The 15,181-nt window shown below is 40.3% G+C and overlaps 1 protein-coding gene across 13 annotated transcripts in view; it reads right to left on the bottom strand.

Moving 5' to 3' along the window:
• CCDC158 (coiled-coil domain containing 158) overlaps positions 1–15,181 on the bottom strand; it is a 116,595-nt gene that overhangs the window by 55,772 nt on the left and 45,642 nt on the right. For all 13 annotated transcript variants that reach the window (XM_031664516.1, XM_031664514.1, XM_031664518.1 and 10 more), the window contains 4 exons: positions 10,795–10,914; positions 8,827–9,024; positions 6,365–6,847; positions 1,160–1,349 (listed from right to left, as the gene is read on the bottom strand). In XM_031664516.1, the coding sequence (XP_031520376.1) occupies positions 1,160–1,349; positions 6,365–6,847; positions 8,827–9,024; positions 10,795–10,914 (991 nt within the window). The remainder of the gene's footprint in view (positions 1–1,159; positions 1,350–6,364; positions 6,848–8,826; positions 9,025–10,794; positions 10,915–15,181) is intronic.

Below are 15,181 nucleotides of genomic sequence, written 5' to 3' on the forward strand. Positions count from 1 at the left end.
ATTCCCAGTGTTGGAGGAGGGGCCCTGTGGAAAGTGACTGGCTCATGGGGGCAGATTACCCCCTTGCTGTTCTTGTGACAGTGAGTGAGTTCTCATGTGATCTGGTTGTTTCAAAGTGTGTAGCACCTCCCCCTTTGTGTGCTCTCTCTCTCTCTCTCTCTCTCTCTCCTGCTGCCATGTGAATATGTGCTTGCTTCTCCGTCATCTTCCATGATTTTAAGTTTCCTGAGGCCTCCAAACCATGCTTCCTGTACAGCCTGCAGAACTGTGAGTCAATTAAACCTCATTTCTTTATAAATACCCAGTCTGGACGGCTGAGTGCAGTGGCTCATGCCTGTAATCCCAGCACTTTGGGAGGCCGAGGCAGGTGGATCACGAGGTCAGGAGATGGAGACCATCCTGGTTAACATGGTGAAACCCCATCTCTATTAAAAATACAAAAAATTAGCCAGGGGTGGTGGTGGGCACCTGTTGTCTCAGTTACTCAGGAGGCTGAGGCAGGAGAATGGCATGAACCCGGGAGGCGGAGCTTGCAGTGAGCTGAGATCACACCATTGCACTCCAGCCTGGACGACAGAGCGAGACTCTGTCTCAAAAAAAAAAAAAAAAAAAATGAAATAAATTACCCAGTCTGAGGTAGTTCTTTAGAGCAATGCAAAAAGGGACTAATACACATACCAATCACAAACTGGAGTGTTTCACAGTTTAACGTAAGGCCATGGATTTTTCCTTTCAATAAATTCACATGTCTATTTTCACATGTCACTTAGTAAACCTCTAATCAAGCTATCTGACTCAAAGGACTCAAGGTTTCCACTTTCATAAACACAAAACTGTGCAAACAATGTGATTTATGTGAACATCTGTTTTCCTTTTGGAAGCCTGGACTCTGGATACCTTACACTTCTCTTGGAAATTCAGTACGGAATTTCCAGTATACTGAGGGCTGACTAAAGTTAAGGTCAGTAAGTGTAAGATGTGGAAGCTCTTCATGAGAACTATGAGATTTCATGCTATGAATAACTTCATGGGGGCAACCTAACAATTTATATTTGTCATGTGAGTGAGACACCCTTCTTTTGCAATTGTGCTAGGGTCTACATTGGCTTCACTGATAAGACTCTTATTTTTTAGTAGGATTTGCACTGAAGCAACATACCTGAAAGACTGTTTAATTCATTCCTACTTGTTTTCACCTCATTTAATAATTGATCTCTCTCTTGTTTGATGTCCTTCACTGCACGGAGTCGCTCAGAGCCTGCATTCACCAGCTTCACCTTTTCCAGCTCCAAGTCACTCACTCTGGCCTCAAGCTCCCGGATCTTTGCATCTTTTTTATCTTTTAAAATCTAAATATATGGATAAATACAAATGATAGATATAGAAGTAAAAAATATGTACATGTATAGTTATAATTGATATCTGCTAACACAGTCCTAAAATCTGACAACAGTCTCCTACTTAATATCCTTTTCTGCCCTCTATCTGTATTCCATCTATATTTATTATCTTTTCATTACTTCTCAGGACACTAAATTTGTATTTTATTATAAAGCATCAATAGAAAGTGGGAAAACTATTTCACTTTCTTTTAACCTTAGATGTCAATTCCTAGTATTGCTTGAAATAACCCTTCATTATTCCTATTCTATCTATTCATTCAAAAAATACATATTAAGAACCTTCTTTGTGGCAGGAACTATTTTACATGCAAGAGATATAGAAGCAGGGCTATGACCAGGGTAATGCAAGTGAGGCAGCCAGGTGAGGGGCCTCCAACCTGGGCACCTGACTTACCTTACCCTAGTCCTGGCCCTGGATAGCAATAAACAAAACAATGGCTTTGTCTTCATGGCCTCCTCTAGTAAGAAGAGAAGAAAAACAGATATTTAATATGTCAGGTAAGAGGAGTGGCAAGAATAATAATAAAAGCTGGTGAGGGGTACAGAATGAATGCAAGGGAGGGGTTGCTACTCGAAGTAAGCTGGTGTGCAGAAAGAGTTCACACAGCAAGTTTGGGGGCTCTCCTTAGAAAGGCCGGCTTACGAGGTTGGCCCTTGACTGTTATCTGGGAACTTGGATTTTGGGAGGGTTCCCACCACCCTAATAAGAGTGGCTCAGTGTGCCTAAACTGTTTGTGCAAACAATGTGGTTTATGCTGAACCCCTGTTTTCCTTCTGGGAGCCTGGAATCTGGATACCTACCAGGTAGAGGGGCCTATGGGACCAATCTCCAATATAAAAACCCGGGCACTGAGGCTTTAATGAGCTTCTCTGGTTAGCAACACTTGACAGGTGTTGTCACAGTGTCTTACTGGGGCAGGGAGTGGAGTAGGAAGTAAGCATGTCCTGCATAACTCTACTAGTAGAGGGCTCTTGGAAGCTCAGCCTGGCCTTATCTGGATTTTGCCCCATGTGCCTTTTCATTTTGCTGATTTTGCTTTGTATTCTTTCACTGTAATAAATCCTAGCCTTGTGTATGATTATATGCTGAGTCTGGCGAGTTCTCCTAGGGAATCATCAAATCTGGGGTCAGTCTTGGTTGTGTATGATTATACGCTGAGTCTGGCGAGTCCTCCTAGGGAATCATCAAATCTGGGGTCAGTCTTGGGGACCCTGCCACAGTTGGCAAGGAAAGGCCTCTCTGATGACATAACATCTAAGCAGATGCTCAAGGAGCATAAGCACAAGCCACATGGACAGTCTGGGAAGAGCTCTGGGGTGAGTAGGAGATGAAGTCAGAGAGGGACCAAGGGAAAGAACAGGTTGCTTAGAGGCAATGCAAGAACTTGAGCATTCATTGTGAGTCAAGAAGTCATTGGACAGTTTTGAGTATGAGAGTGATGTAGTGTAACGATTTAAAAATACAACTCTGGCTCTAGTATGAAGGAAAACAGTGGTTGGTGTGGGGGTAGGGGGAGAAGCATGCAGACCAGTGAGAAGGCAACTGGAAGACCAAACAAGAGAGGTGGGAGCTTAGACTGGGGTGGTTTGTGGTGGTGAAAGTATCTGGTCCTTTGAATAGAGTAGGAAATGTGAATATGACAACTCTAATTCGGCATTTCCAACTGTCAGAAACCCCCAGCATGGCATGCTTCTGCAGACTCTGACCCAAACATTCCTATTCCTTCTTCAGAGGGCTTTCCCCTATAGTCCTTTCTGACTCTTCTCTGTTAGAGGCACTACCATGTTGCCAGTCTAAGTTTGAACTCACAAAGTCGCCATGTCTTTCCCTGTCCCTCACCCCTCATACCCAGCTGTTGACCAAATCCTGCCCAACCTCCAGGTCTGGATTGCCATCACTTTGCATATGGACTGCCACAGTGCCTGCTAACTTTCACATTTCTTTTTTATGTATCTACTAGAAAACTTAAAATTATATATGTCACTTACACTGTATTTCTGGTGGACAGAACTGACCTAGATCCTTCCAAATAAGTGACATTTGAAAAAAAAAAATGACTTTCTTTGGTAATCAGATTGTTTCTCCAAATTATTCCCCTACTGGCCTTAGTATCCTGACAGATGCGATTTGACTGCTATAGCAGCAGTTTAACTGCAGAGACCAGTGATACATCTGAAATATAGCCACATGACAAGCTTCTGGCTGTTCAAAAAGGATTGGCGGGGAGCTCCAGGCTTGTCTCACTACCCGCCTGTGATGGGTTTGGGAAGTAAGGGCCCTAATCTAGGCTATCTGATCTCTGCCTAGCTACTCCTGGCAACTGTCACACTAAATCCAGCTGGCCTCATGCAGTAAGGGATGGGGAGGGATTTCCCTGGGACAACCTAAGGCATCACAACACACACAGGATGAGTGCTGCTCCTGTTCTACCTCTTGAGGCCAGCTGATAGAATTCACCCTTTCTTAGCCTTATTATTTATTTGTTTTCAAGAAAGGTCTAGCTCTGGGGCCCACAGTTATTGAAATAAAAGTCACTCTGCTTCTCTGCTGTCAGTGTGTGCAGTACCCACTCTGAAGAGGTGACAGAAACCAGGAGAGAAACCATACCTTCTAGGGCTACAATTCCCCCACCTTTTTTTCTTACCAGATCACAGAAGGAAGTGGATGTGGCTTTAGGACTTGAGTTTTAAACTTATGTTCTTTGTGTCTGTGTGAAACTCTACTTACCTAGGAAATTATTCCCTGAAGCTGCTCCAGCTCCATATTTAGGAACTGAAAATTAGTTTTTCTCTCTCTAAGCCACTTCTGCATACTGATGCCAGATTAATCCGCTTCCAACACTGCCTTCTTCATGTTACCCCCTCCTTCCTACCCCTAAACCTTTAATGTCTCCCACACCATCTCTAGGCTAAATTACAGACTAGGCTCCTCCTCGGGCTTGGAACGCCGTCCTTCCTTCTCTTTGCCTAGTTTTTGCCCATTTCAGGTTCCCAGCTCTCTCTGAAGCTTTCACTGACCCTCGAGTCATGAGCTCCACATTCCTTTGAGGCACTAACACAGATCCTGATGGATGCTCTCAGGACCAGCAGTATCCACATCATCTGGAAACTTGTTCAGAAACACCAAATCTCAAACCCCATGCTAGTCCTACTGAATCAGAAACTCCGGGAGCAGGTCAGCAGTCTGTGCTTTAAAAAGTCTTCCAGGTGATTCCGGTTCTCACTGAGAACCACTGCACACAGTAACATCTACTTAGGCTGCCTAGGTTCAAACCACAAGGTAGTGCTGCTCTCCAGCAAGTTAAACTCTCTGTGTCTCAGTTTCCTTAGCTGTAAAATGGGACAATAATAGTGCCTCCCTCATAAAGTTTTGTGAGGATTAAATTGATTTAAATTTTAGAGTATAAGAGTGGGATTCTCCTGTTTAGAACCTTAACACACTAGCAATCCACTAGCGATCTTCCTAAGCAAGGTAGAACCATCCTTTCTCCTCTGATAGGCTCTGCCCTGCAACACACCTATTCTAAGGGTTTCATTGTAGGACTGGCCATTGAGAATCCTTTCTATGTCCCTTTTCATGGTGAGTTTGGCCACTTAAAAATGTATATAATCGCCGGGCGCGGTGGCTCACGCCTGTAATCCCAGCACTTTGGGAGGCCGAGGCGGGTGGATCACAAGGTCAGGAGATCGAGACCATCCTGGCTAACATGGTGAAACCCCATCTCTACTAAAAATACAAAAAAAAAAATTAGCCGGGCGTGGTGGCACATGCTTGTAGTCCCAGCTACTCGGGAGGCTGAGGCAGGAGAATGGCATGAACCCAGGAGGCGGAGCTTGCAGTGAGCCGAGATCACGCCACTGCACTCCAGCCTGGGTGACAGAGTGAGACTCCATCTCAAAAAAAAAAAATGTATATAATCAAGTAAAAACTTAAGCAATAGAAAATTCTATTTTTCTAATGCAATGAACTTGCGTATTTCCATAAGATGGATAATTATCTATTGCTGGCCCTATTTTTAGAAGCAGGAAATTGAGGCATCTACAGTATATGTGATTTGTCTCCTACTACTCACCAAGTCAGACATAAAGGTGACATAAATCCTATGAAATCAATTTTTAAAAAAACATAAAATCGTGATAAATTTTGATAAATATTTATCGAGCACTTTCTGGGTGCAAGGCACAAAAATATGGGGCAGGAGGTACAAAGACTAATAAGATGTGCACCCTGGTTGAAGAAGTCTACAATCTTGTAGGGAAAAGGAGACACTGCTATGTAAACACACTCACACTCACACAGACACACACACACACACAGATACGGCAATATAGAATGTGAACCAGGTTTTACCAGGTACAAATAAAGTATGAGAAAGTTCAGAAGGAGACCAAAACAGGGGAAAGAAACTAATATTTATTAAATTTTAAATTATTAAGTTATTTAAATTTTAAATTATTAAATAGCCAGAAACTATTAATAGGCTCATTCCTTGATATATATTTTCTGATTTAAGCCTCACGGTAACCCAACAGGTTGTTGGGGGTTTTTTGTTTTGTTTACTTTTTGGTTTGGTTTTGTTTATCAGATATAGAAGCCAAGATTCAGCACACAGTCCAGTGTTTCACCGTAACTAAGCAGTGAGAGACGGGGTTCAAATTTAGGTCTGTCTGAAGAGGGAGAAAATACTTCAAACTGGTATCAGGAAAGACTTAATAGATTTTCTGATCTTTTTTCTCTTGTACCCATGATTTTGAGCCGTTTTCGAGTCATCCACTCCTTCTGTAATCTGATAAAAGTATTTATCCTTTCTCACAAAAACACACATATACACATAGAAACAAACACCTTCCAACAGTTTCAGGGTGTCCACAGATACCAAGAACCACTTTCCAGTACAGGTCATACCTGTCATAAGAGAAATGATATTTCAGAAGTTAAACCACAAAAAAACTCTACAGACCTTAAGTTCCTTTAGTTCCATCCGCCTATCATTAATTTCTTTCTCCAGTTGAGCTTTTTCTACTTGCATAGCTCCAGCAGTTCGTCCATGCTGGCCCACCAGCTGCGTCATGTTCTCAATCTGCTGTCGCAGAATCTCGATCACCTTGTCCTTCTCTGTCATCTGCAGTTTGAGGGCCTCGCATTCTGTCTGCACATTTCTGAGGTGATCCCCTTCATTTTTCAAGTGTTGCAGCTCCTGCAATTTCAAGTCCACCCGGGAGCGGAGCTTTGTGATCTCTGCATTGGTAGCCTCAATGGCTCTCTCTTTTTCCTGGAGAGAAGTGGTCAGGTCTGATATTGTCCTCTCTGAGCTCTCCAGAGTCATCTTCTTGGCTGTCAACTCTTCTACTACTTTGCGCAGCATCTCTTTGGTGGATTCAAGCTGAGCAGTCAGGGAAGATACTTTTTCTAGACTTTCATTCTTTCCTTGAATTGCTGCCATCTGATTGTTAAAGAAAAGAGAATTTCATAGATTTGGGAGGATAGGTATAGGCAACCTCGAGAGATACAAGTTAACTTAAAAGCATGAAATCATGAATTAGGCAATGTTTAGTAAGATCTTTTTTTTTTTTTAAGAGATGGGGGTCTCACTATGTTCCCCAGGTTGGTCTTCTCAAATTCCCAGCCTCAAGTGATCTCCTGCTTCGGCCTCCCAAAGTGCTGGGATTTCAGGCATGAGCCACTGTACCCAACCATGTCTAGTTAAATTAACTCAATCATTTTGCTGTCAGAACTCTAGCTCTTGTAACATATGTAAGGCTGACATACGTTAATTAGACCAAGGTGGAGATGGCTTAATTAAATAATAATGCTCCTCCATGATGGTGTTCTAGAGTGTGGTCTTGGGAAGTTTCCTCTGTGGATGTTTTCTGTACTGATTTAGATTAAGATAACCCTGGCAATAGGGGGAAGGGTGGTAGAATTTACAGTAACTACCCCTTTACTTTTAATTTCCCTCCAACTTTACCTTTAATTCTACCTCTGAGGAAAAAAAATGAATAATGGCTTTTATCCACACACACATTCATATTCTCTGATCCTTGTTTGGAAAAGCTGAAAATTCTGACTTCTAGTTGGTCCTTTCATCTTTCTTCTTGCCCAGGTTAAGCCAGAGAGTAGGTTAATGGCTTTGCCTGGGTCTAAGGCAAGACTGGTCCCTTGGTTTGCTTTCACATTCTGAGAAGCTTACACTTTTAAGGGATGCTTTTTATGTCCCTGTAGCAGTAACTAGCATTAGAACCATGTACTCCTAGCACAGAAAGTACACTGCTATTAAGAAGGCATTTCCATGTTTTGCTATTGGTGGGTGCACCGGAATGGAATGCACTCATCAGTCTCAATCAGTGCTGAGGCTCAGGGGAAGAGAGCAAAGTCTCTTTTGGGAGAAAAATAAAGCAAAAAAATCTGTTAGAAACCTTCAACCCTGTTGCTCCTCAGGCTGCCCAATAATTTGATGCTTCTATGCAGCAGAAATAAGCAATTATTAGGTTATCAAGTTTTAGGTAAAAGTGAAAAGGCAATTGGATAGGAGTTTAGTTTTTCAAAAGGTACAAGTGAGATAAAGCTTGACACATTTAGTTTAATTAGTGGATATATATATAAAGCCCAGCACGGTGGCTCATGCCTGTAATCCCAGCCCTTTGGGAGGCCAAGGCAGGTGTATCACCTGAGGTCAGAAGTTCACTTCCACCAGCCTGGGCCAACATGGTGAAACCCATCTCATTAAAAATACAAAAAATTAGCTGGGTGTGGTGGTGCATGCCCGGTAACCTGTTTCTCTACTTGGGAGGCTGAGGCAGGAGAATCTGCTTGAACCCGGAGGCAGAGTTGCAGGAGCTGAGGACAGCCACCGCACTCCACCCTGGGCACAGCAAGACTGCCCCAAAAAAAAAAAAAAATACACACACACACACACACACACACATATATGTGGGCTGGGCGCAGTGGTTCATGCCTATAATCCCAGCACCTTGGGAGGCTGAGGTGGGCAGACCATGAGGTCAGGAGATCAAGACCATCCTGGCTAACATGGTGAAACCCTATCTCTACTAAAAATTCAAAAAATTAGCTGGGCGTGGTGGCACGCACCTGTAATCCCAGCTACTTGGGAGGCTAAGGTAGGAGAATCGCTTGAACCCTGGAGGCGGAGGTTGCAGTGAGCCGAGATCGCGCCACTGCACTCCAGCCTGGGTGACAGAGGGAGGTGTGATCTAAAAATAAATAAATAAATAAACAAAAAATAAAATAAAATAATAAATAAGTGTCAGGTTTTCATAAATTGCTCACAGAATCCATAGCTTTATTTTAGGAGCCATTTTAGGTCCATATATGTTAAAAATAAAAAGTTCTATTTAAACATAAAATATATTTTTCCCCCAGAAGAGATTGTTTGGTGATGGCACAGCCTGTGCAGGTGCTGACCTGCCGCTCCATCTGGCCCTGACACTCGCTCTTCAAGGCCTTGAGCAGGGCTTCCAGGCGCTGCACCTCCATGTTCCGGTCGTCCAGTTCCCGCCGTAGATGGTCAATGGTGATGCTGTTGCCTGTGTCTCGGTCCCACAGACGCTTATTCTGCTCCTTCTCCAGACTCAGCTCCTTCTCCCTTTTGTGTAGATCAGCCTAAAAAAAGAGAGGAATGCTTTTTTCCTCCCTGCTATTAAATAATTAAGATAAAACATATTGTGTTTATATCACATTTGGAGTTTTTATGTGATTTCAGACACCTTTGATTTTGGAATCTGATTCCTTTTTAATGGCTTAAGAGCAATTATTTCCAAGAAAAATAAGTTAACATTTTGCTTAAAATTTCTAGCATTACAAGTCTATCTCGAGGGACTAGAACTCAAATAATATACAATGAAAAGGAAAATACAGTAGATTTTAAAAGTGTCCTGTTTTGAAGTCTTGCATTTTCTAAGAAAGACATTATACCTCACATCAAGTATGCTCCTATAACAAAGAAATGCTCAAAAGCATACAGGAAAAATGATAAGTAATGGAGAAATGGCAGAATAGTGGCTGGTACTGGAATTGGAATAGCATCTGGGCTGTGAATAGAACTACCTCCCTTTTCAGTTGCTTAAAAAATACATAGTGTTGAACAGGAGCAAAAACTCTACAGTCAGACTAGTAAAAACAAAGATCCATCTATGCTCAAATGACTTATGATCCAAGAGAAAGTTAAGACAGACATAAGTAACTGGAAGTGGTTTTTCATTAAAAGGACAAAGATAGGGAATAACAGACAGAATCTCACTAAAGGGATCAAAATGCTTCAGGATAGTATTTGAGTTAGACCTGAAGATGCAGAGATTAGGAAGAAGGGACAGGAAAGGGGCCTGTGTGTTTGCATGGTGCACTGGGTCCAGGTAGAGAGAAAGGATCGGAAAGGTTAGCAGGGTTATGGATCATGAACAGTACTGAAAGGGAGGGTGTCTGATTTTACAGAGAAAGTAATTTTGAGTTGAAGAGTGACATCACTGGAGCTATATTTTAGAGAGATGTATGCGGCAGCCCTTTACAGGAAGGAGTGAAGAGGAGAAAAACTGGAGTTGGGAACATCAATAAGGAGACTGCTGTGCTCCAGGCGATGAGTAATGAAGGGTTGAAAGAGGGGTGGTGACGGTAAGAATGAAAAGGGAGGCCAGGTTTGAGGATCTTTCAGACATTCAGTCTCCAAGATTTTCAAATTAGATAGGAGAACACTGAGAAACATGCAAATGTTAGGTAAAGCACTGAAGAATTATGCCAAGGTTAAAAGCTTCTCTACACAGCTCTTAGTTCTATCCTTACCTCAGCTCATCTAACCCTTGTCAGCCTGCAAAGGATGGCTTTAATAGCAAAGAGCACAATTCCCTGGAATGGGGTTTGGTAAGCTGAGAAATTTATTCTGTTATACCACTAATACCACAAAAGGGGGTTCCAAACATTTCCTTTCCTAAAATCTCATCCTATAGTTCCTCCAACAGAGGACAGAGTTGCTTCATTATGAGCACCATCATACTGTCCTTTTCTTTTAAAACAACTTCACCTAACTGTCCATTCCAAATTTCTATATACACAATTTGTATGTGTTTTGAATGTTATTTGGCCTTAAAATGAACATGTGACACGACTTCAATTTAATGGAATATGGTATCTACTTGAAAGACTATGACTATGTCAAGATCTCCTTCACCTAATACTGTAATAGCTTTGCTTAAGAAAAAAATTAAGTATACAGAATATATTTTATATGCAAAACTTGAATTGTGTCTAAAATAATCTGTTGCATGTATGCACAAATATTTTATAAGTTGGTAATTTTATAAAGGAAACAAGTTTTGTGATATATTTTGGTGAAAAACTTGCCAGAATTCATCTTATTCATATTTTAAAGCATAATCTTACCAACAACTTTTGAAGTTGATCATCTAAATTTCCAGATTCCTGACTGAATTGATCACGCTCTGTCCGGGCTTCAGTTAGCTCTGAGTTGGCAAGGACTAACTGCTTTTCCAGCTCTTCTATCTGAAAGTAAAAATTGAACAGTGCCTGATTATGACAGTGGGTAATATAAAATAAATACAGACTTTGGAAAACAAATGGTATTATTTTGAGAACAAAAATAAAAGTTTATTGTGAGGCTGGGTGCAATGGCTTACGCCTGTAATCCCAGCACTTTGCGAGGCTGAGGCAGGTGGATCACTTGAGGTCAGGATTTTGAGAACAGCCTGGCCAACACGGCAAAACCCTGTCTCTACTAAAAATACAAAAATTGGCCAGGTGTGGTGGTGGGCACCTGTAATCCCAGCTACTTGGGAGGCTGAGACAAGAGAACTGCTTGAATCTGGGAGGCAGAAGTTGCAGTGAGTCAAGATCATGCCATTGCACTTCAGCCTGGGTGAAAAAGTGAAACTACATCTCAAAAAAAAAAAAAAAAGTGTATTGTGATATGTTTTGTGAAGTTGGTTTTTTTTTTTTTGGGTTTTTGTTTTTTTAAAGAAAATCTATGCTGTACTTAGCCAGGGAAGTTAGACAAAATGAAATATTTAGTACTGTTGAATTTGGGAATTGCCTGTAATACATCCATCTCCTGTTTTCATACTATTCAAGATTTATCTTCTGTGAAGACATGTTCTATAATTTGGTATTTAAGAAAGCTTGAGGGTTGGCCTATGCCTGTAATCCTTTGGGAGGCCAAGACAGGAGGATCCCTCGAGCCCAGGAGTTCAAGACCAACCTAGGCAAAATAGGGAAACCCCATCTCCACAAAAAATATTTTTTTAAAGATTAGCTGGGCATGGTGGTGCACACCTGGGGTTCCAGCTACTTGGGAGGCTAAAGTGGCAGGACTGCTTGAGCCTGGGTGGTTAAGGCTGCAGTGAGCCATGATTGCGTCCCTGCACTCCAGCCTGGGTGACAGAGCAAAACTGTTTCAAAAAAAAAAGGAAGCTTGATATGGCATAAATTACATGCTGCAGAGCCTACACAAATAAACTGTATTATACTTAGAAGAGCTATTTTGCTTCAGAATATCAAAGTTTTGATAATAAAAGGCATTGAATATAAAAGAATGAATGGTAACAAGTTATTAGCTATTGTCATTATTTTATATTCACTAATTTTTGAAAGGATGAATTTATATATATTTATATTTACAGTCGGACAATTTATTTAACCATTCTAACCCTCATTTTGTTCAACTATTAATGTAAAATGGGAATAAAAGTACCAATTTTAGAGGATGTTAAAGTGCATTTTATTCCAACAAGTCAGCTGTTTGATCTGTTTAAATATGCATTTCTATGACACATGCCATAAAATGCATCACTGTTAATAGCATTTCTATGGTTCTTTTTTTTTTTTTTTTTTTTTTTGAGATGGAGTCTTGCCCTGTCACCCAGGCTGAAGTGCAATGGCACGATCTCGGCTCACTGCAACCTCCACCTCCTGGGTTCAAATGATTCTCCTGCCTCAGCCTCCCAAGTAGCTGGGATTACAGGTCCTCACCACCACGCTCAGCTAATTTTTGTATTTTTAGTAGAGATGGGGTTTTGCCATGTTGGCCGGGCTGGTCTCGAACTCCTGACCTCAGATGATCCACCCGCCTCGGCCTCCCAAAGTGCTGGGATTACAGGCGTGAGCCACCGTGCCCGGCCTCTATAGTTCTTAATGTCTAGGTTCAGTGTATACTAACAGGCTAGGATCTCAGACTGTGGAGACTAAGGGTTTATATTTTAGCTGACCCACACAATATCATAACTTAGATAATAAGATATTAAAACAATGAGAACATGTTGATACTTAGTTATATGGTGATACCTTATCTTTAACTAGGTATCTACCATTACTATTTTATCATCTACTTTCTAGTAATAGGAAATCTTTCACATCTGCATAAATGCTACATATTCCTTCTTACCTTTAAGGTGTCTATGTAGTAGGTTTCCAATCTACTGTCAATAATAAAACCTGGTTTGGATGATGTACTATGATAAAACTTTCTTAACTAGAGAACATTTGACTAAGACTAACTTTTTCTTGACAACTTTCTAGTTTTACCATTATTTATTTTTAAAGATCTTCACTTATTCAACACATATTGGATTATATTATCTATACAAACATATACATGTGTCTCTCTTTAACAATAATCAAATAATAGAAGTTATATATATATATCTACATATACATATATGACTTAAGAAAGTACTAATACAGGACTATCAGTTTCCCATTTACCTACAGAAATCAGAATATAGACTTTAATATTTATATTGGCTATATTCCTAAACTGACTTTGTATCTGGCTGCATGCTAAGTATAAAAAGTAGTTCACAAGAATTAGGTACACATAAAATATTAGATTATTGTCTAAAATGTATTCCTAGACTTTAATAATCCAATAAAGTACTTTCCAGGAGGCCGAGGTGGGAGGATCACTTGAGACCAGGAGTTTGAGACCAGCCTGGGCTGCATAGTGAGACCCCATCTCTACAAACATAAAAATAAAATTAGCATGGCATGGTGGTGCATGCCTGTAGTTTTGGCTAGTCAGGAGGCTGAGGTGGCAGGCTCGCTTGAGCCTGGGAGTTTGAAGCTGTAGTGCGTCATGATCGTGCCACTGCACTCCAGCCTTGGCAACGGAGTGAGACACTCTCTCTTAGAAAAAACAAAAAAGGACTTCTTGTGCTCCTTTTGGGGCATATATAGGAAAATAAATGAAAAAGCCCCATAAAAATTCAAGCTCTGTAACACAGGTAACTTCCTAAGAAAAATGAAGGAACAATATCAGTTGATAAAATCTCTTCACTTTTATTATTATCAGGAAAGACTAAATCAGTACACACTTAGTAAATACAGTAAGGGGAAGAACCACAAACGTTACTGTTACACAGTTATCATTTTGCCTGGCAAGGAATGGGTACATGAACATGATCCGACAGGCAACATGATCAGCCAGAGAGCCAAACACCTTAGGTTCTTGTCTAGTTTCTGTTACATAACTTCTCTGTGTTTCCATTTTTTAAATCTATAATTGGAAAGAGTATTCTAGATGATCTCTCATGTTCCTTTCAATTCTAATACTTTTTTTTCCACGAGAACAGTATTAATAAAGCTGAAATAATTTATTTTCCACCTGTCTTTTGAGCTATAAATTCAACAAGAACATTTCCAATTTGAATTAATCATATGATTAAAATAAATGTTTTCTACTCCTAGCCTGGCATAAACCATTTCTATCCTTGAGCAAAGAAAATAATTTGTATATATGCTTAAAAGCTTAAATTAAGATTTTCTCTTTTGTCTGCTTTCACTTAAAAAAAAAAAACTTTTGGATAATCATTTCATAACATCAAACTTGACATGAGACCAAATTAAAAAAACAAAGAAAAAGAAAAGTGCCAAGTCTTATCTTTCCATCTGTTTATTAAGTATAAGAAGTTCCTCCAGCCCCCTGCAGGAACATTTGTTTTGTGGTTGTCAGTACTGACTCAGCTGCTATAGCTCTGCTTTTACCTTTCACTTTTTAGAGTAAAAATATTTATATTAATCAATTAAAAAGATAAATAGAGAGTGAAAGGGAAAACCATTGAAGTAGCAGCTGAGTTGATATAAACAGCTGTAAAAAACACTATAAAGAAAAGCCTTTAAAAATATCCAGAATAAATATTGACATCTGAGATGTATTAAAGATTTTTTTTCTTTTTCTTTTATTTTTACATAGTAGCACTGGTTTTCCCTTTCACCATCTATGAATGCACTTTTTGGTTTGGATTACTGGACAAATGAGTATTGGGATTTCATTCTAATCTCACATTGATTTTAGAGATATTGCCAATCATATCAAATCACATGAGGTTTGGTTTGTCTGTTGGTGGTGGTGTTTTCTGTTTTTCTGTGCTCAAAAAGACACAGCTATGGAGTAATAAGGGATGCTACAGGCCAGCATGGCGGTGCATTGGCAGAACTCTGCAGAGGTTTGCACAGAATCTTCCTGCACAGTATATATAGCTCTAGCCAGTGCTACTAAATCATCACTTTTTTAATAGAAAATTCAGCCCCAACTGCTTTCAAAGTAGTAAAAATAAACGTTGAATCAAGATCATGAGGTATTTTTGTTGTCAAAAAGCGAAAGTTAAGAGTAAAGCCAAATCTACAGAGCCAATAGTGACAGCTTCTACTGGTCCAAATTCGTAAAGGGGAATTCTGGAGGTTCTCCTAAAATGGAAAGAGAAGAATAGAAAACAGCATTACAGTAAAACACTTTTGTAAGCTACAAAAGCTACATCTC

The sequence above is a fragment of the Papio anubis genome, chromosome 3, assembly GCF_008728515.1.
Source record: "Papio anubis isolate 15944 chromosome 3, Panubis1.0, whole genome shotgun sequence".
Taxonomy (NCBI): domain Eukaryota; kingdom Metazoa; phylum Chordata; class Mammalia; order Primates; family Cercopithecidae; genus Papio; species Papio anubis.